The following is a 19,930-nucleotide window of genomic DNA, read 5'->3' as shown; positions in this document are numbered from 1 at the left end:
CTTGGCTTTGCCTCGCAGGCACAGAACTCCCTGAATGTATGCCCAATATCCACTGATCAGATATTTGTATTTAGGTTTGGGTATAAGAAGAGTGCGTTCGTGTCTACAGTCTATGGTTTGTGTACTGCTTATATCGCATGAGGCGGAGTCTTAGTGGTGAGAGGTTCCTGACAGGCTTTGTTGCGGGAAATAAACCCATCATTCTGGATGAATAGCACTGTATGATAAATAGGCGTTACGTCGATCGCGTGATACACGAAAATAAAAAGGTCCTGGGCGGTTGTCGGTCTCACTTCGGAAACTGAAGAAAGCGCGTCAAAGGTACAGTTACTTTATTCATGGCTTCTTAACGTTATACGTCCTTGTGCTTTGCTTATTAGAAGGCTATTATGATTGTGTAGTTACTCTCGGTGCCAGGTAGTCGAGGAGTACGTGTACATTTGAGGAAACGAACATAAAGTCATATGAATGAACACTTTAACTGACCGCTGACTGCTGTGTGGTGAGGTTTACTTCTCTATTACGTAATGACTATTTCCTCGTTTTATGTTTTTATTTTTATTTTTATTTTTTTTTAGGAAGTAAACATGGATGTCCCGACTCGTTTTTGGGTTTTGTTCTGCCTAATGGGACTCACCTGTGCGGAGCCAGTGAAATTCATTGACTGCGGTAAGTTTCACTTCACTCATGTTAATGACAAAATGTACTACTCTTCTGTCTTTTAGTTACTGTTGTAAAAGTGTTGTTTGTTAGAGGTAGACATTTGTTACGCAATCCTAAAAGGGAGTGAAGAAATCCGTTGCTGTCCTGTTATTATAAAATGTATAAGTTTACCAGAATACAGAGGTGACTTCTTATAAAATGCTTGTTTTGTCCATCCTATAGTCATTAAGGTTTAATTATCTGAATGTTTTTGACTAATGTTCCATCAATAGTTACATTGTTTGTTTGACAGTTTCATGTCTGGACACATCTCTGTCACACAGACATCATCACATGTGTAAAGGACAGGTGCAAATGAACAACTCTCATTTGCTCATTTAGTTTTGTTTATATTCAGTGATTAATTAGGAGTTTCCTGAGTGATCAGAGCTGTCACTCCATCTAGAAGGGATTCTGTATCGCGCGTCTAAAAAGAGAGGACTCGAAGAAGAAGCAGAAGAGTCCAAGAAAGAAACGCTTACTCTCTTATTTGAGTGGACTTCCAAAAAAAACGATGACCGATGCTCTGTTTCCCATGATGTAACAATGTCTGTCATGAGACTCTCTGATCACATCAGGGTTATCTTTTCACACTTTGGACAGCTTCCTCCTGAGCCTCAGGAGGGATCTAGCTGAGTGGCCTCATGACGACTTAACTGAACTTCTCCTAGTCAGTGGAGGGCCACAACATTGTCTCAGCAACATTACTTACTGCTGTATGAACCTGCACCATACAGAAATCATGAGTACGATTGGGTCACGTGACGAAGTACATGTGTGTATATTTTAAAAAAAAACACCAACAATTTTAAAGATTACATGCTTCACTTTCGATTATGTTAATCAGCAGACAAGTTTGTTAAGTTTTAATTCTGTTTGTATGTTCCTGTTTTTTTTTTTTTTTTTTTTTGCCATCTTGTGCAAAAGTATATCGAGACTGAGCTCCTTATTGGTGGTTGGTGGTTGACTTCCCTTTTTTTTTTTTATGCTTCTATGTCTATATTTTTCTTTTCCCCTTGTTTCTCTTTAGGCTCCTCTTCTGGTAAAGTGTCCATTGTGGACATTAGCCCTTGTGCCACTCAGCCATGTCCGCTACACAGAGGACAGTCCTACAGTGTCAATGTGACATTCGACAGTGGTAAGGGCGGTTTGTCTTTTTAGAGAAATACTTCAACCAACAGTCAGAACATGAATTAATAGGATTTATTTTACTTTGTTTTGATCTGTTGTAGCTGTGGAGAGCCAGTCGTGCAAAGCAGTGGTTCATGGTATCATTGCTGGAGTTCCCGTCCCCTTCCCTATTCCCATGAAAGATGGCTGCAAGTCTGGAATCCAGTGTCCCATCCAGAAGCAGCAGAAGTATCACTATCTGAACTCTCTTCCCGTGAAGTCTGTGTACCCTACAGTAAGTACTACTTGTTACATCGGCAACAAACAGGTGTTCTATCAATGTAGCCAAATTCACTGATCACTCTTCTTCATTTGTAGATAAAGCTGGTGGTGGAGTGGGAACTGAAAGACGACAACCAAAAAGACCTGTTCTGCATTCGGTTCCCGGTTCAGATTTTGTGAGCTAAGCTAGCTAAAGTACCTCTCGCAATATGTTTTTTTTTTTTTTTAAAAAGGGATTCAGCTATGAGTAAAAAAACCTGCAGAATGATTCTAGGTATGATCTCATTTTAGTCATCCATCAAATTGATTTTTAAGATGTATGTTTTTCACTGGTTTGCAAGACTTTGCTGCACTCACACACTTTTGACTCCTGCTGAAACAAATAAACGGCTGATTTTTTTGCAGCGACCTTCCTAACAGTCGATTTTAAGGGAAGTGGACGTGAAGCAATACGGTTGATGTTTGTGAATGACCTTGAACCACTTCAGATACATTCTGTATTTTTCTTTACTATAAAACTTTTGTATTCTTTCTTACTGACCTTGTACTACTAGATATATGTAATTGGATAGTGTAAATGGAATTATAATAAAGAAATCTAATGTGTACCAAAGTTGCATAGTCTGTCTGATAGAGACTAACATTTGATTTGAGAATTTCTTTAGTCAAATTTGTTCTAAAAGGACCATTATTGCAATTTTCAACTTATCAAATGTACTTGTAAGACACTTAAACCCAAAACTGTAGGCAAACTTAAATCAATTTCCCCAAAAATCAGTACTTGATGACGCAGTGGTGAAGAAACTGTTTGTTTTACAGCTCAGCTGCTCAGCCTTGGTTTGCCTTCTGTCAGACATTTGTAGATAGTAAAAATGAAGACGAATGTAATTCTGAGAATTTATTGTTCTGAGCAAAGGCCAACAGCAAGGAATGACTTTCTAAAACTGGATTTAACACTGAAGGAAACAACATGGGAAACAAATGCTGTGCATTATGACCATTAACCAAAATGTGAGTATAAGATCACAACAAAAATATACACTCAAACAGTGATAACTTCACTACTACAGCAAAAGCTTGAGTTGCAATGCAGTATGGAGAAAAATAATGTTTAAACAAAATTAACTTGATAATTGAGATTATATAAACCTTCCAAAAAAGGTTTCTGAACCTAGTTATCCATGTGAAATGTCAGCCTGACAAAATGGCATTAATCCGTCAATACAGGATAAGTAACCAAATATCCAGACATTAAGGCAGTGTGTGAGTTGACAGAATACAGCTTTGGCTCTTTCACTTTCACCTGCTGAACAAGAACTAGTTGGTACGTTTGATCAGATATCAGTTGTCAGGTCACAGCTTTAGTGCAAGCAGGAACCTGGATCTATAATTCATACAACCTGCTTTTTTCTCAGACCATTCTGAGGACACGAGGTGCAGGATTCTCTCACGATGTGCACCGCTGCAAAAACTGCATCGTGCGAGTTGGAAAATCTTTCCACAGTAAAGTCCACAACACAATGTTGCAACAGACCCCATACAGCCAATACCACCATGTAGCACGACGTCATTCGATGATATGGAAGTCAGACCAAAGCAGAGTTGACAGAGCAGGGTACGCCTTATTGTAGCGGTAGCTAGGCAGGTGGACGTCACATGACAGGCTATAATATTTGACCAGACTTGGCTCATATATCCAAATGCACCCACATCATCAACCTCTGTTCCACTTCTTCAACTTGTGCAGCATCCTGGTCCTTTTCTTTTACTGGCCGCTCTGCTTCAGCCTCTCTAGCCGCTGGAGCAAAGCGTTCCCAAAGGCTTCTCTGTAGCCCGGACTCAGCTTGTCGAGAAGCGAGTAAACGGTCTCGTGATACTGGGTGTCTAAATCCTCGTCCACTTGATTGAAGGCATAGCCCACCACCTGTTTGGAGAAGTGAATTTATTGTAAAACATGCATACAATGAGGAATGAAACAAGAAAATCACCGTGCGTCTTACCCTTAATCCCGACTCCGTGAGCTCCAGACAATACCGGTTTCCCTCTCGCGTTTCCACGTTTATGTAGGCCACGTCCGACGCGCTGCCGAGACTTTGCGACACGTGCATTTCAGCAACGGCAAAATGTACGTCATTCACCACCGCCTCTGCCTCCAAACTCATGTCCTTGACGTGGCCAAGCACGGCACAGTCCTCGTCAAAGGAAGAGACGATGGATTCCTCGGGCTGGCAGTCTATCTCCATCCCCCCTGTTACAGAACAACAGCTTTATCTGCGCGCTCAGCTCAAGCCCCACATGTTACGGTACGCTGTTAAAACTTGCTGACTGGCGCAATGATGGAAAGAGTTCTCCATGTCCACGATCACTGAGTGCACTTGAGAAACGCTGCAGTTTACTGGGACTGTCAAGTGTTATCTATAATGAGATGGTAGTAAAAAATAAAATACACCAGTATAATATGGTCATAAAATATAAAACAGTTATGCATGGCAGTTGTGAGTCACGTGTTTTCTAAAAGGCTCATGATTTAAAGAACGAAAAGCAGAACTGAAAGAAACAAGCATCTGACTGATGTGTGAACTTTTTTTTTTTTTTTTTTATTAGAAGTGCAAGGTGGACTATTTGTATCACTTCAGATCCTCTATGAGTAGCCTAGTTGGGTGAGGAAAGGTTACACCAACTGAAATTAGGAACTCAACTACCAAGTCGGACCCACTAAAATGTCATTAACTTCCTAAACTAAATGTAGTTGCACCAGTAAGATAACATTACACAAGTGTAAGACTGATACAATGGGTATTCCCAGAATATATATCAGTGTGTGAAACACTTCCTCCTTCCAAACTGGTTTAATTGGTCCCTGCATGGTTTAGCCATGATTTATCAGAGCACCGGATAGAAGTCCAATGTTCTCCCAGAGAGGAAGACTAATGTCTCCACAATGTAAACGGCTGCATTTGTGTCAAGGAGCATTAGGTTGTGCATTCCTGCATGACAGCTGTAACCTGTTGCTCCTGCGCATCTGGCTGCGTCATCGTTCCTTCGTTTGGTTGGATGCCTTTAAGGGCGCTGAGCCCTTGTAACCACTGAATGTTAGACACGCTGCAACCTTTGCTTAACCTGTCCCTGCTACCTTTTTGATACACGTCTGATGTGGGTTTTGTTAAACCAACACACAATGCTAGTAAGGCCACTCAGAATTAGACAGAGATATAAATAGAAATTTGCCATTTCTCACATGTTCTAGACTGAACCCATGATGCTGTTATTAGCTAGTTAGCTAGCTAGAAGCAACATATTGAACGATAGTTGAAGACCTATTTGGCACAGAAGCAGAGGATGTGTTAGACCCTTCACTTCAGTTAAAGCAGCAATATAACGTAGAAATAATTGATTGCAAACACTGCATTAAATATGTTACCTAAGTTTAAATGCAGTTTAATGCAGACAAATACCGTTAGCGTTATATTATTGTATTACTGGAACATTATTACAGTTGCATTAATCACCGCGTGGCATTATATCGCTGTAGTTGGTCGAGGTGGAGCTGATTTAAAATATTGTATACATGTACAATTAAGAACAGCGACATCACAGCGACATCTTGAGGACTCTGAGTAGCCTTGTTGTGTAGCTGGATGAGGCTAAATATATCTGGTTACTGTTCATACAGACAGCTGCTATTCAATATGCGAGTTTCATGCAAATGAAAATGCAAATTAGGCGAATTCATAGAACGTTTGTTCGGAAGACGAATCTACAGCAGCTAAACTCTGAGAAAACTAACGGTAGCAAAGCAGCTGACCGCTCTGTGGGCTATAAACGTATATCAATTACTTTGATTGTATTCAACCCGTTTGCATTTTAAATATGGTAATCACAAGGCAATCAAGCGATTGATCTGAATACGTTACAAAAGTCATTTCTAACCAAAGTGCGTTCGTTTTTCTCACCTCGTTGGATGTGTTCTTCCGGGCTCGTGGAAGCTTCCGGGCCGCTCGAGCGCTTCAGAGAGGGTTCCGTCAAAATGAGCGTCACCTCACGTTAGATCGGTAACTAACCGTTGAGCTGCAAATGCGCGAATAACCAGAGACTGCGGTCGCCGTAACGCACGCCCTGCTTCTAGTTCAACCGCTCAGCGTCCAAAATAAAGACCTAAAATAAATGTTGACCCAACAGCCTGTCCAGCGGTCCACACGGAGCCGCCATGTTATGACGTCATTTCCTAATCCCATCCCGGTGGAGGCGCAATTGGTGCGGAGTCATGAAAGTGTTTGTAAACAAGTCAGACAGAAGGTAACTCACCAGCTGCACTAATGTATTCCGCTGTGCTCGTTTACTTGTGCGTGTTGGCGTATTGCTCTGGTGCGTGTGTGTAAAGGGATTTTTGTTAGCGTACACCTCACTGTGGGAAGATAACTTACTAAATGTTTTGATTTTAGGGTTAGCTAGCCATCTAGCAGGCATGCACCGCTACAGTCTTTAGCCTGACGTTAGCCGGCTATGCTAACGTTGCCTCACTCTGCAGACAGGAGTGGTTCAGAGGCTAGCTGATGTCGCTAGTCTTGCTAGCCGGCTAGTTAGCTTAAATGACATGTCTTTGTCTAGCTAGCGTAACTCCCGTGTCTTGACTATGATAACAGCCCGGTTCAAGTGACCGCAGCTCAGGGCAGCTATTGACTGGCACGTCTGTGGCGTTAGAAGAGTTATTTCGCAAGCGCGTTTGGCTTATTTACACTGGCTCTAGAACGGGGGTAAATGTGTGCTTAGGATAACACTGACGTTGTTGAGATTTATTGCTGCACTTATATTATAATGCTACTCGGGATACATTTAAAACCGTGTCTGTCTTAAACTGGCGCATTCATGGAGCTTGTTGTTTTCGTCTGTGCTGTAAACATTGTGTGTCAAGTCCCATGTTGTGTCAAGTGTCAAATTACAAAAGGGGGCAATCATATGTCTGTCTTTCAATAGGAGCCGCGAACTGGAGTCTGACCACTTCCCACACTTACCCCTGAGTGTCAACACATCCTGCGGAGTGTCCCTAATCTTGGGATGTGAAGGGTGTTGGAGCTCAAGATTTCTTAATGTCTTTAAGTCGACAGGATGACACAACTGCAACGCCAGTGATTCATTCATAGCTGTCCCGAGTTGCCGTAGCATTCCTGGTTGCCTCAAGATCCTCCGTCATTACCTGTGTACCGTTCACCCATTGAGTTAAGATGCCGTGGCCATTTTCGGAGTCCATCAAGAAGCGGGCCTGTAGATACCTCCTGCATCGGTACCTTGGCAACTTTCTGCAGGAGAAGCTGAGCTTGGATCAGCTCAGTTTAGACCTCTACCAAGGCACTGGATCACTTGCACAAGTGCCATTGGATAAATGGGTATGTGTAGTGTTACCTTTTTGTGGCAGGAAATACAACTGATGAATTTATTTGATTCAAACGCAGAATCTGTAGGAACGCTTCAACATTATTTCTTGTTCCTCAGTCACTCAATGAGCTCCTAGAGACGGCAGATGCCCCTTTTGAGGTCATCGCAGGGTTCATCCAGACAATTTCTCTAACCGTTCCATGGGCAGCCCTGCTGCACGAGAACTGTGCCCTGGAGATCAAAGGTTTGGAGATGGTGCTCAGACCAAGACCAAGAGTGGGTAAGGAGAGGCTGCATTGCGTGCCACTAGAACACCATATTTCCGAAAAGGTGTTAGATGGAAATGTATCATCATTCTGTATCATGTTAAAAACATTTTTACTGAAAAGTTATTGACTGTCCCTCCAGCATCTGGCACTGAGCCCATGTACTGGTCCAGTTTCATGACGAGCAGCATGCAGCTTGCCAAAGAATGTCTCAGCCAGAAGCTCACCGACGATATGGGAGAGAGCTTCCAGCCTTTTGAGGGGTTAGAGAAGTTTGCAGAAACGATAGAGACAGGTACAATATGCAGACGCTGTTGAGCGACATTTCAAAGAAGTTAACCGACCTAGAGTTGTGTAAAAGTAATTTCTTTTAAATTTCCTACCTTGCAGTTCTGAGAAGAGTTAAAGTGACATTTTTGGATACTGTTCTCAGAGTCGAACACATTCCAGAAAATTCTAAAACTGGGATTGCCCTTGAGATTCGAATCAAAAAGTAAGTTTGGACATCCTGGGAAACCAGACGATTTCCAAAATATCACATTAACATATTACAACATATTTGGCAAGATGTCCCTGTTATGCAGTGCATGCGATGCAGGTCCTTATCAAACTAATTGTGTTCCGCGGTTGCTTTCAGGATTGTTTACTGCGATGAAACAGGCGAGGAGACTTCAAGTGTGAACGTGCATCAGCCAATGACATTTGCACATAAAAACCTGCAGATGGAAGGCATCACTGTATTTTGGGATGAGTTCTCAGATGTGTCCCGTGCTGGCTGCAAATCTTCACCCACTCCAGCGGTCGGTGTCGTGAATCTTTTGAAATTTTGCAGGAAAGTGTATGTATGTGTCAGCCTTTTTAAAATATCTTTTATTTTGCAGGAAACTGAGCCAAAACTCTCCCCTAGCTGGAATCCCAAAATCATATGTGAGCCTCATCCTCAGTTTACGGAGCCGTTATCCTCTACGACACCCTTTGAACCGGTGCAGGTCGGGAGCCTCTGTGGTAAAATCGAGTTGTCCCTCACTCTGAAAAACAACTTGGCGATGCCTGGAGCAAAGGTACATTAAGCATTTCTTAATTACAAAATACTATAAGCAAACAAATCCGGATCATGTCAATAGTCAACATTATGAACTTGGGGTGATTGCTAATAACCAGGGTGTTTTTTACGTGCTTTGCTTTTCAGCTGGATGTTGTCGGACATATTGATACACTTATCATTCTGCTGTCCCCACGGCAAGTTCATCTTCTTCTGGACTTGTGTGGAGCTTTTTCTGGTGGAGGTGAGCCTCCTCTCTGTTGACAGATGAGAGACAACATTTCAATCAAACAGTCACCAAATGAGTTCCTTAGAAGTAGAGTGAACGGAGGATTTTGTGTTCTTTTTGTGAAGGTGCGCAGGAATGGGCTAAGGATAGAAAGAGCAGACCCATGCAGCAAGAGGATGAGTATCGGCTCCATATGGAACTGAACCGCTGTCTGAAGAAGGATACCGCAGCTCTAGGAACAGACCCCGACCTCTTTGAGAGCCAGACCACCAGAAATGTGTCTAGTCGAGGTTGGAGTGAAGCACCATCCTCTAACCCTTGACCTTTCAGAGAAACCAGATGTTGTGGTTGCATCTGTCTAACTGAATGTGTCCTTTCTTTTTTTTTTTTTAACCCATCTGTGGTTGGTGTAGACGATGTGTTCTTCTCCATGGCAGACATGGACATGTCTCACAGCTTGTCATCCCTTCCTCCTCTGGGTGAGCCGCCCACCGTTGACTTGGATTTGTCACTCAATAGCAACTATTCTGCCTCACCAGGAGAATCTCCGTCAGGAAATGCAACCGTAAGTCTTCACCTCAGCAAAGTGCAATACAATGGAATTAAATCTTCATACTGACAAAAGTAGGAGGTATTTGACTCGCGGGCGTTTTAGTCTGTGTGGTAAAATTCTCCCAAATGAACAGTGCGTCTGTGTTTGTAGGCTCTGTGGGACGATTACATGGATGTACCACGACAAAGAGAGAAGCAGGCTAATGAAGCTCCCGTCCAGTCGCGGGATTCACAATTCCCTCAAAAATTACTGAGACAGACTTGTAAGTATCACAATGTATCTGTATACATCATTTCAACACATTAAACTATTAAATACTAGTCCCTCTGTGGCCATGTGCTGAAGAGAGCGAAAAGGAGTTTTCATTCTAAGCAAAGGTTACATCAGCATAGCCTCCTGATTAGATCTGTATCTGTTGTTGGAGATAGGATAATCAGCTTGTCTCTCTGTTGCACATGGTTACATTGGTTTCGTGTGCCAATTGTTGTTTTTCAGCCCATCCATCCAAAACCCACGGTGACGAGTCAAGGCCAGAGCTGGTGTTGAGGTTGACGCTGAGCAGCCTTGCTGTCTCGGTCCTCCACATCGACCCGCTGCCACCACCAGATGCTGCTCCCAGTCCCCTTGGCCCCATGGCTGCACACTTCTTCAGCATGGTGGGCCCGGGTCAGCTCTCCCCAGCTGCTTTCCTTCAGTCCCGGACCGTGTTTAACCAGGCTTGCCCCCATGACCATCTGAGGTGCGCTTATTTTAATTTTTTTTCCCTAATTCCTTTTATTTAACATTTATGTGTTTTATGTCTGTTTTGATCTGGACTTATATTTTGCAGGTTTGTGGGCCAGGGCCTAAAGATCAACTACGAGCACTGTCAGGGATCCAGCCTGCGGACTTTCAGCACCGACGTCTCCCTCGACCAGATGGAGTTTTTGGAGTGTCTTTTCCCCTCTGAGGCTGTCGCTGGTGGCTCCCAAAGAGGCATTCAGTACACTGAGGTTAGTGTTTCAAGTCCAAGCTAAGCACATTTTGCAGTGCAGTGAGCTTCGGTTTCTTAAACGCCTCTTATAAATGGCATGACATTAAGAGTGATCCTCACTACTTTCTCTGTCGCACCTCAGCTCCTGACATTTGACACCACAACCAGCGGTGACGCGTCGCTTACCAGCTGCCTTCACCTACTTTACAAACAGGCTGAGCGCAGGGGCCCTCAGGTAACAGCATTTATTCGTGCAAAATGAAACCACAACACTAACACTTCACACTCAAAAGCCCGGCTTTTAACTCGGTCAACGCTTTGGTTCTCTGTGCAGGGCGGCCAGGTTCGCCTCAGCACCATTCCTAGGAAGGCTGAGATCCAGGTGGAGCTGGGCCCCGTGCGCTCTGAGCTGGACATCAGCATCGTGGACCGTCTCAACTCATTGCTACAACCTCAGAAGCTGGCTACCACAGAGCTGATGGCCTCCCACATGTACACATCCTATAATAAACATGTCAGCTTGGTAAGGGCTTCTCCAGAACTACTATATATATATATATATATATATATATATATATATATATATATATATATATATATATATATATATATATATATATATATATATATATTTATATACATATATGCTCTCTAACATATCTTTTTTGTAATTCTTTGTCCCTTTTTTTCACAGCATAAGGCCTTTACAGAGGTTTTCCTCGATGACAGCCATACTCCTACTAACTGTCACGTATCGCTGACCGTCAATGCCCCGCTGCTGGGCCTCGCCATCCGCTTCCCCATCCCGGACCTGCGTTCAGATCAGGAGAGGGGCCCTTGGTTTAAGAAGTCCCTGCAGAAGGAAGTACTTTACCTGGAGCTGGAAGACCTGGAAGTGAAGACGGAGTTCATGGGTGGCAGCTCTCCTGACCAAACCAAAATGGAGCTCACTTTCAGGGAGCTTATTGGTATGTGGTCTAAAGTTCCCTCTGGTATTTAATATAGGAGGAATTGCTCTTTAGCTGCTTTTTTATGCTTTTGTTTGCGTAGGGAAGTTTCAGGAGGAGCCGGATCAACCAGCTGCCCGGTTCCTCAGAGTGTCCCACACCATGGACGGAGACATGACCACGTCTGAAAGTGTTAAGTTTGATTGGCCGAGGTGAGTTTATCTAAACGGACCGCAGGCTGCTCTGTCCGCTCAGGGGAACCCCTCAGTGACGTTGAATCTCTGTGAGCAGGATTGTGCTGAAGATGAACCCCACTGCGGTCCACTCCATACTTGAGCGGGTGACGGCTGAAGATGACGAGGGTGCCGAGGACCATTCCCTTGAAGAGGAAGAGGAGGAAGGCGCTGCCCATTCACTGAAGGATGTGTGTGACTTTGGGAAACCAGAGCCATCGCCCTTTTCCTCACGAAGGGTCATGTATGAGAATGAAGAGGTATGTCATATTAGCAAAAATGCTAATAGATATTATTATTATTTAATGTTAGTCTGCTCTCTTTACACAGCTTGTCCAAGCTTGACCAAATGCTTTAAAAAGACCATTTATAAGGCATGTTATCAATGCACCGGTACCACAAACCTAATCATAATTTTAAAATTTGCTTAATAAAAGAATTGTTGTTTCAGTTCTGAGGATAGCATTGGTCAAAAGCAGGTGGGTTTTGTGCAGGTGGGACATTTGCATTCAGGAGCGAGGGTATCTTCTGCTCGATGCATTATATTGTATTGACAGATGCATCATTATGCAAACATCAACATCCGCAGTGCTTTGCATGCCTAACCTGTTGACGGAGCAGATGGTGACAGGCCCATGTTTATCTTTAAACTCCAGATGGTCATCCCTGGTGATGTTGCTGAAATGACAGAGTTCCAGGAAAAAACCATGAACAACTCCCGCTTCATCCTTGAGTTGTGTTTCCCCAATGTGCAGTTAATGCTCCCCAGCAAGGCATTTTATGAAAAACTACACAACAGGTACCACATTTATGATATGATGCAATGTGCATGTGTTTCGTAGTAGCTGAATATATTTCATTAGATTATGATTTAGTTGAGGCAGGTCTTGTTGACATCCAACAACAATGTTAAAAAGAGAGGACTGTCAAAATCATCCCCATGAAATATATGATAAGATACCTATTAAGATAAGCTGAGAAGCTGTAAAAAGTATATTCTCTTAATATTTTAGGATAAACAATGACCTGCTGCTGTGGGAGCCGACTGCTCCATCTCCAGTGGAGACGGTAGAGAGCATGCCATATGGAGTTGGACTCTCTGTCGCCAGTCAGTTGATCAACACTTACTCCAAGGACAGCTTCAGCCAGTTCCGCTCTACCGGTCCCGAGGGTGAGACGACCAAAATAACATTTCCCATTGAGTCAGACTGTTAGAATTGTAGTAGGAACCTCTACGAGGAAGCTGTCCCTTCATAGACCTGCTTTTGTGTTGTGCCGACAGAGGACAGTGGCTCAGAAGAGGAGACCATGCACTATTACTCTCCTGCATCGGACCTGGGCCTCAGGTCTCGCAAGAAGAAAAAGCCCAAAGTCCAGAGCAAGACCTCCCAGAGCCTGTTCTCTGTCATCATCAGCGTCAATCATGGCCTGGTGGCTCTTCAAACTAATGCTAAGGTGAACTTGCGTCCTTGTTGTCATCACTTAACCGGCTTTATTCCCAGCGTCGTGTTTTATGGGTCGTGGAACTGAGTTTCCGTCTTTCTCCCAGAAGGAAGATAAAACCGTACTGAAAAACAAACATGGCGAGTTCTGGCTGGAGGTGAAAAATGCCGTGTTGTTCAGCGTGACGCAGTACGAAGGATATAAAGACCAACACTACATCTGCTTCCACACCAGTAATATCTGCATGTATCATCAAGGTAAACCAAGTACTACTACTATATAGCCATACTGTTTCTACATCACCGTTATGTCATTCATATATACGTATGTCTCTCTCTGTTCAGGACTTGTGGATGGAGGCGCCTCTGTCTCAGACGTCAAGTTGCCGTGCAGGACGCATCCCCACTGGTTGGAGCCGACCATCTACCAGTCGGAGACGTCTCCGGAGAGAGCCTCCACGCCCTCGGAGGGCATCAGTCTGGAGGCCCGCAGCATGGTCTCCGTCGCCGTCAAAATCTCATCGCAGAACGCAGAACGCAACGTCAAGGTAGGTTCCTCAAATCGCTGAAGGAAAAGGCCCCGCTGGTATAGACCCCGTCCGTTTCACATCCGCTAACATGGAGGGTGCAGGCTTCAGGACCAACTACTGAGGGGTGATCGAGATGTTTTGGCATGGTGATGTCTTTATTTCTGTAACCACACCTTTGCAGTAACATCTGTTCCAACCACATTCAGTAACCGTTTCCCTTATTTGACAGACCTGGTGGTTAAATATATCAGTCAGCTTGTTTTTTTTCATGTAGGAATTTCTGGTTGCTGTTGGAGTGAGAGGAGCCACACTCCAGCACAGAGTGGTCTCTCCCAGCCTGGGCTGGTATGACCAGGTAGGCCATTCACTAACTCTTCCACCAGCCTCTTTGATTCTTTTGCCTTCAAGGGAAATATAATACAAGAGAATATTACAATTGTAATCTTAATGCAAATTTATGTGTCACCAGATCGTTGACTTTCTGAATGTTTCCGATGAGCCTGTGTTGGGTTACGCCCCCCCTACGTCCGTCACCACCTTACATTTACACCTGTGGAGCTGCTCTCTAGACTACAGGTAAATCAGACCTCCCACTAAATAATCACTTCTCTCTCTCTGTGTGTGTGTGTGTGTGTGTGTGTGTGTGTGTGTGTGTGTGTGTGTGTGTGTGTGTGTGTGTGTGTGTGTGTGTGTGTGTGTTGTGGGGGCACTTTAAAGATGAATTCACAAAGAGCAAGCTTGTCCTTTTTTAGAGTTTTATTGCAATAAGTAAGTTTCACATCTCCCAGCTGACTGTCAAAAGAGCCGAAAACGAGATTTCATAAGAGGCAGAAGGAGACGAGCTCTTAGGCACTAGAGACCTCGTATAAGACAGTATAAAATAATCAGTAAGAAGAAGGAGAACAACAAGTGAAAAGGGTTTTCAACTGCCAATACAGTGTTCTAATCAGTTCTTCTCTTCACAGACCCCTTTACCTGCCGCTCAGATCACTGTTGGTTGTGGAGACGTTTAGCATCTCCAGCAGTGTCTCTTTAGACCACTCCTCCTCAACACTCAGGTATGAACAGGCGACCGGTTTTGCTGACGCGACATTTAAGCGACGTAATTACAATTGACTTATTTTTGCTGACTACAACGTGTTCTGCACAGGATCATTTTGGACGAAGCGGCTCTGTTCCTCTCAGACAAGAGTAATGCTGTTTCTGTCAATCTAGTGCGAGGTAAGATGACTTCAGTGATGATATTAAGAAACCCGCTTAAAATGTTCAAATACATACTTTGACCAACGTTCGCTTTTGTCTTTTTGTCACAGATTATGTCCAAGTGGTAGACATGGGAACATTGGAGCTGAGGATCACAGCTGTCAAACCGGGAGCGGATGGGAAGTTGGTAAGAGTTGTCCGTCTCTAACAGACACTTGTGTTTCAAACGTTTTCTCGAATATAAAAATGTGTTCGTCGTGTTTCTCGGGTGATAGTCGGAGCCCAGGTTTGAGCTGCGCTGTTCCAGCGACGTCATTCACATCAGAACGTGTTCGGACTCCTGCGCCGCCCTCATGAACCTCATCCAGTACATCGCCAGCTATGGGGACTTGCTCCCCCCTGCAGAACCAGAGGCCAAACACAGCAGCACCACACAAAGAACCAAGGTCAGCAGTGACACCACCAAGAGCCCACGTTACGCAGCTACAGTAGGATTGGAAAAAAAAAAAAACACACTCCACTGGTCGTACGTTCTTATTTTGAGTATGTTTGTGGACAGGCGGAGTTCCCGAGCCGGCCCACATCTCAGACCCTGTTGCTCGCTGAGACTGAGCAGCAGATGCTGCAGGATCTGATGAGTGAAGCTATGGAGGAGATGGACGGGCAGCATGCAGCAGGGCTGCAGCAGAATGGTGAAGACTTTGTTCAGTAAACGTTCAACTTTTAGCATGAATGATATCCCCTGACTTGATTCTTTTTTCACACATCTATAGGTGCATGTGAGGAGCGGAATCAAGACCAGGACCCGCCTCGCTCAGACTTATTCTTGTTCCCGGATGAGAGTGGGAATTTGAACCAGGATTCAGGCCCCACTTACCCCATGCTTCACTCTCCTCTCATCACTCCCGTCCCTAACCCGGCTCAAGAGACGGACGACTTTTGTATCCTGGAGACGCCCGGTTCCAGAGGAGAGGTCGGGATCTGCTCCTTCACACAGTTCTGGTCTGCGTAACAAGTATGCTGAAAACCTGTGGCTCACTGAAAGCAATGTGTGTTTCAGGATCTCGATCAGGAGCCGGTGGTGAAGCGGCTCACCTCGGATCCTGTGGAAATCAAAGACGATTACTTCAGTCAGCCTCTGGACGGAAGCGATTCCAGCCGAGGAGCCATGAACTTTCCCATTCCGGAGGTGCGCTACCTCATCAAGGAGATCTCCGTCATCTGGCACCTCTATGGTGGGAAAGACTTTGGGAGTGGCACTTTCACCACAGCCTCTCCTGCTAGAAGCCGGGGGTGAGCCATTCACTGTGTTCGCACACTGTTTTGAATGTTGCTCAAAGGGAAACAGACGTGTGTAATTTGTGTCCTTGTCTCCCGCTTGCAGGCCTACACCCCATAGCTCCCCCTCTCAGACTCCGGTCAGACAGGCCAAGGCTTCAGGGCGGGCCGGAGGTGGAAGAGGAAGGAACCCCGACGTCCTGATGGAGATACAGCTCAGCAAAGTAAAGTTCCTCTTTGCCTGGATCACATTTTTATACAGGTCAAGTAAATACCGTCGGTCGTTTCTTCACCGTTTACCATCTTTGACCCTTTCCCCAGGTGAGATTTCAGCATGAGGTGTATCCACAGGGCCAGGTGGCTTCTGGACCAGCAACGGACCAGCCAGTCTCCCGACAGGTGTTCGTTGTGCAGGACTTGGAGATTCGAGACAGACTGGCTACTTCGCAGATGAACAAGTTCCTCTACTTGTATTCTAGCAAGGAAATGCCCAGAAAAGCCCATTCTAACATGGTGAGGAAGGCGACACACTCGCGTTACCGCGGTCGAGTCTTGGCCTTGTGTAACTTCTTGTGTGCTTTTGGTCTCAGTTGACAGTTAAGGCTCTGCACATGTGTCCCGAGTCAGGCCAGGCTCCCCAGGAGTGCTGTTTGCGTGTTTCCCTGATGCCTCTTCGCCTCAATATTGATCAGGTAAAAGTCTTTGATACAGATGATTTTATCAAAGATACGTACCAGCATCCTCAGTAACATGAAAGTGACGGCCTTGTTCTTTGTTCGTTTGAAGGATGCACTGTTCTTCTTGAAGGACTTCTTCACAAGTCTTGCTACTGAAGTTGAGTTTTTCTCACCGCCTGCTCAAGAAGGTAAAATGAGTTATTCACAAGTGCCTTGAACTCGGAACAGAGTTAAACAATCATCGAGCCTGGGCGGTGGCGCTCGAACATACTGGCTCCTGATACTGTTTTTGTTCCGCAGCTGTCTGTGTTTCCACAAAAAAAGCGGCTGCCCCAGAGATCACCTGCAGCTTCTCCAAGCACGCCAGCGGCAGCAGCAGCAGCAGCAGCAGCAGCAGCAGCCAGGACCCGGCTCCAATCATCTCAGTGCCAGCTCAGAGACGTTTGAGCCACAATGGCTTCTGCACATCTGGCAGGGAGGAAGTGAACGACAACGAAGCCTCTGCTCCTTCTTTCACTGACCAACCGATCTTTTTTAGGTTAGCGTTAAGTAGCTAAACAATGAAACCCCCCTTTTTTGAGGAAATCATTTCATTGCTCGTTTGTGTTTTTGTAACATTTTGCTTTTTCTAAAAGGGAGTTTCGGTTTACCTCTGAGGTTCCCATTCGCTTGGATTACCATGGGAAACATGTTGCAATGGAGCAGGTACATGGTCCAAGAGGCATGTGTACTAATTCCACATTATTTCATCTGTGCTTTATGAATGATCTTACGACTGCTCTCTTACAGGGAACATTTGCAGGGATCATTATCGGGTTGACACAGCTTAATTGTTCAGAGCTGAAACTGAGGCGCTTGTGCTACAGACAAGGGTACGTTCATCTGAGTGATACGTCATATCAGAGCACAAGTAATAGAGCACATTTATTTTACACACAATAAATGATGTATCCCTATCAAGTGTGTAATGCTCGCAGAGACTCAAATATCTTTCCCAGGAAACTAATATTTGTCTGTATTTCAGATTATTGGGTGTTGATAAGCTGTTTTCCTATGCAATAAACGAGTGGCTAAGTGACATAAAGAAGAACCAGCTTCCAGGACTACTGGGTGGTGTGGGACCTATTCACTCTCTGGTGCAGCTAGGTGAGTACAATACATGTTCTAAATAACTGTGTGTGTGTGTGTGTGTGTGTGTGTGTGTGTGTGTGTGTGTGTGTGTGTGTGTGTGTGTGTGTGTGTGAGAGAGAAATACACCCGATCTTTTGTGTAATGCCTGTTCTTAAGATGCATCTTCTGTTCTGTTCAGTTCAGGGATTCAGGGACTTGGTCTGGCTCCCCATTGAGCAGTACAGGAAAGATGGCCGGATAGTCCGTGGGTTTCAGCGCGGCACCGCCTCCTTCGGAACTTCTACTGCTATGGCTGCTCTGGAGCTCACCAACAGGATGGTGCGGACCATCCAGGTAAACTCCTCGTCCCTCCGTTATTCAAAAGAACACAGACGCATTCATGAGACATCTGACGAATTTTATATGTTGCGTGTCGTTGTAGGCAGCAGCTGAAACGGCCTATGACATGGTGTCTCCAGTGCCTGATGAGAGAGACACAAAGAGGGTGAAACGGTTCTCCCATTACGGACTGGCTCATCAGCCCGTTGACCTGAGGGAAGGTGTCGCCAAAGCCTATATTGTCGTAAAAGAGGTAAACAAACCAAAAGCTAAAATGACCGATGTTTTCACTTCAATCACAGTGATGGGAAAAAAAACAACCCCTAATGAGGATTTTGTTTCCGTCCACAGGGCATCACAGACACAGCACTGACCATCTATGACACCGCCACCAGGGAGCATGAACAGCGTGGGATGACGGGGGCAGTGGGTGGCGTTCTCCGCCAGCTGCCACCAGCGGTCGTAAAGCCACTCATTATGGCCACTGAAGCCACCTCCAATGTCTTGGGCGGAATGAGGAACCAGATCCACCCTGACGCACGGCAGGAGGAGTCTCAGAAATGGAGGCAGGGCGAGGAGTGATTCTTACTGCCATATGGTACCTGTCTGAAACCACGACCGCGTAGAAGCAACAGCTGAAAAAAAATGCGTTAAACTTTCTTTGAAAGTTGCATTTTATTTTATTTTTTTTTTGAAAAACACCTCAGATGTGCACATACAGCCCTGGTATAAATACATTACTGTTCATTTTGTGGCAATTTCAGCTACTGTGATTCAGCTTGTGTCAGCTAACCAGTTCCCTCACAGTGCCTTCATGGTTATCAGCATTGTTTAATCAATGGATGTATGAAGAATAATGAATTATAAGCCACATCTTTACGTCTTTATGTGGATTTTTGATTTGTTTTAGGATAGACGACAGCATTATAACAATGAAGAAATAGGCTGTTGTCTCATGAGGCACAACATTTGCTTAATTCTCAAGCAGCTCTGTTTACAAGTTGTGTGGTTACGTTCTCTAATCGTGTCAACAAACACTAGTATTATAGGTGTAATGACCCTTAATTTGTATAATGTGCTGTATGTGGGCTTTATTTACTGTAAATATTCCTAATGTGTAACATTTCATGCGAATATAGGAGAACAAGTGTAGAAACTGAATGTGTTACAGCTGTGTGAACTTCTGTTATCGGCACTATTAAGTGACTAAGAGTTACTTGCTCTAAATAATGACAGACTCTCCAAATTTGTTATAAAGTTTAATAATTTTATTCTGAGCTGTGATCAATGTTGTGACTCTTCACAAAAGCTGCTGTTCTGAAAAGCTGCTTTTCAATTTTAAAATCGGTTTCGAATGATTTATTGTGTCAGTCTGCGCTCACATGTTCAAGTTATTGACAAACTTATATTTACTCAAAATCTTGAAGCAAAGTCTTAATATCTTGCACAATTGTGGGTGTTTTTTTTGTTGTATGTTTGAATATTCGGCTTGCTATGCTGTGTTGCAGACATTTGATTTGCCCGTTTTCCTGTTTATGTGGACAGCATAATATTTCGTGTACATAAGTGTACAGTTGAATTTGTATTAAAAGCATGAGAGGGAAATAAAAACGGTTGAATCCACTGAGTAGTAGTTTTGTC

The 19,930-nt window shown here is 44.3% G+C and overlaps 3 protein-coding genes across 5 annotated transcripts; 2 read left to right on the top strand and 1 right to left on the bottom strand.

Moving 5' to 3' along the window:
- The first annotated feature begins 215 nt into the window (after window positions 1-215).
- Window positions 216-2,707, top strand: LOC137869549 (NPC intracellular cholesterol transporter 2-like). The gene is made up of 5 exons (XM_068706981.1): window positions 216-321; window positions 579-669; window positions 1,733-1,840; window positions 1,935-2,107; window positions 2,191-2,707. Exons 2-5 carry the CDS (start codon window positions 588-590, stop codon window positions 2,272-2,274), a joined length of 447 nt encoding a protein of 148 aa, XP_068563082.1. The 5' UTR covers window positions 216-321; window positions 579-587; the 3' UTR covers window positions 2,275-2,707.
- Window positions 2,708-2,977: 270 nt separating this feature from the next.
- On the bottom strand, window positions 2,978-6,131 carry gskip (gsk3b interacting protein). Its single transcript, XM_068706980.1, has 3 exons — window positions 6,048-6,131; window positions 4,095-4,342; window positions 2,978-4,018 (listed from the first exon to the last, which is right to left on the bottom strand). The coding sequence occupies exons 2-3, from the start codon at window positions 4,335-4,337 to the stop codon at window positions 3,860-3,862; spliced, it is 402 nt and encodes a 133-aa protein (XP_068563081.1). The 5' UTR covers window positions 4,338-4,342; window positions 6,048-6,131; the 3' UTR covers window positions 2,978-3,859.
- A 183-nt stretch (window positions 6,132-6,314) lies between these two features.
- On the top strand, window positions 6,315-19,912 carry LOC137869547 (autophagy-related protein 2 homolog B-like). Of its 3 annotated transcripts, none has more exons than XM_068706979.1 (43): window positions 6,315-6,390; window positions 7,069-7,478; window positions 7,585-7,747; window positions 7,876-8,028; window positions 8,124-8,226; window positions 8,371-8,533; window positions 8,615-8,794; window positions 8,923-9,019; window positions 9,130-9,294; window positions 9,418-9,569; window positions 9,708-9,819; window positions 10,053-10,296; window positions 10,387-10,549; window positions 10,673-10,765; window positions 10,865-11,053; window positions 11,225-11,498; window positions 11,581-11,689; window positions 11,769-11,970; window positions 12,367-12,509; window positions 12,724-12,881; window positions 12,993-13,165; window positions 13,263-13,410; window positions 13,498-13,700; window positions 13,957-14,037; window positions 14,152-14,258; window positions 14,648-14,740; window positions 14,833-14,903; window positions 14,996-15,072; window positions 15,161-15,331; window positions 15,445-15,577; window positions 15,659-15,858; window positions 15,946-16,178; window positions 16,270-16,387; window positions 16,485-16,676; window positions 16,754-16,855; window positions 16,950-17,028; window positions 17,141-17,378; window positions 17,476-17,545; window positions 17,630-17,712; window positions 17,865-17,986; window positions 18,150-18,304; window positions 18,393-18,542; window positions 18,641-19,912. In XM_068706979.1, the coding sequence occupies exons 2-43, from the start codon at window positions 7,317-7,319 to the stop codon at window positions 18,869-18,871; spliced, it is 6,255 nt and encodes a 2,084-aa protein (XP_068563080.1). In that variant the 5' UTR covers window positions 6,315-6,390; window positions 7,069-7,316; the 3' UTR covers window positions 18,872-19,912. The 3 variants fall into 3 exon arrangements, with proteins under 3 accessions (XP_068563080.1, XP_068563078.1, XP_068563079.1); XM_068706977.1 differs by having other exon boundaries at window positions 13,260-13,410; XM_068706978.1 differs by lacking the exon at window positions 6,315-6,390 and adding an exon at window positions 6,414-6,459 and having other exon boundaries at window positions 13,260-13,410.
- Window positions 19,913-19,930: the final 18 nt, after the last annotated feature.

This window comes from Cebidichthys violaceus, unplaced genomic scaffold (genome assembly GCF_023349555.1).
Source record: "Cebidichthys violaceus isolate CVI_PGR_0920_01 unplaced genomic scaffold, fCebVio1.0.p SCAF_126, whole genome shotgun sequence".
In the NCBI taxonomy this organism is placed as follows: Eukaryota; Metazoa; Chordata; class Actinopteri; order Perciformes; family Stichaeidae; genus Cebidichthys; species Cebidichthys violaceus.
Note: the sequence above shows the minus strand (reverse complement) of the source record. Positions and strands in the feature narration are given on the sequence as shown.

Coding starts and splice junctions, on each gene's coding strand:
- LOC137869547 (XM_068706977.1), top strand. CDS start 7,317: ATGCCGTGGCCATTTTCGGAGTCCATCAAGAAGCGGGCCTGTAGATAC. Junction 10,550..10,672: donor GAGGCATTCAGTACACTGAG/GTTAGTGTTTCA, acceptor GTCGCACCTCAG/CTCCTGACATTTGACACCAC. Junction 14,904..14,995: donor TTCTGTCAATCTAGTGCGAG/GTAAGATGACTT, acceptor TTTTTGTCACAG/ATTATGTCCAAGTGGTAGAC.
- gskip (XM_068706980.1), bottom strand. CDS start 4,337: ATGGAGATAGACTGCCAGCCCGAGGAATCCATCGTCTCTTCCTTTGAC. Junction 4,019..4,094: donor TCACGGAGTCGGGATTAAGG/GTAAGACGCACG, acceptor TTCTCCAAACAG/GTGGTGGGCTATGCCTTCAA.
- LOC137869549 (XM_068706981.1), top strand. CDS start 588: ATGGATGTCCCGACTCGTTTTTGGGTTTTGTTCTGCCTAATGGGACTC. Junction 670..1,732: donor AGTGAAATTCATTGACTGCG/GTAAGTTTCACT, acceptor GTTTCTCTTTAG/GCTCCTCTTCTGGTAAAGTG. Junction 1,841..1,934: donor CAATGTGACATTCGACAGTG/GTAAGGGCGGTT, acceptor GATCTGTTGTAG/CTGTGGAGAGCCAGTCGTGC.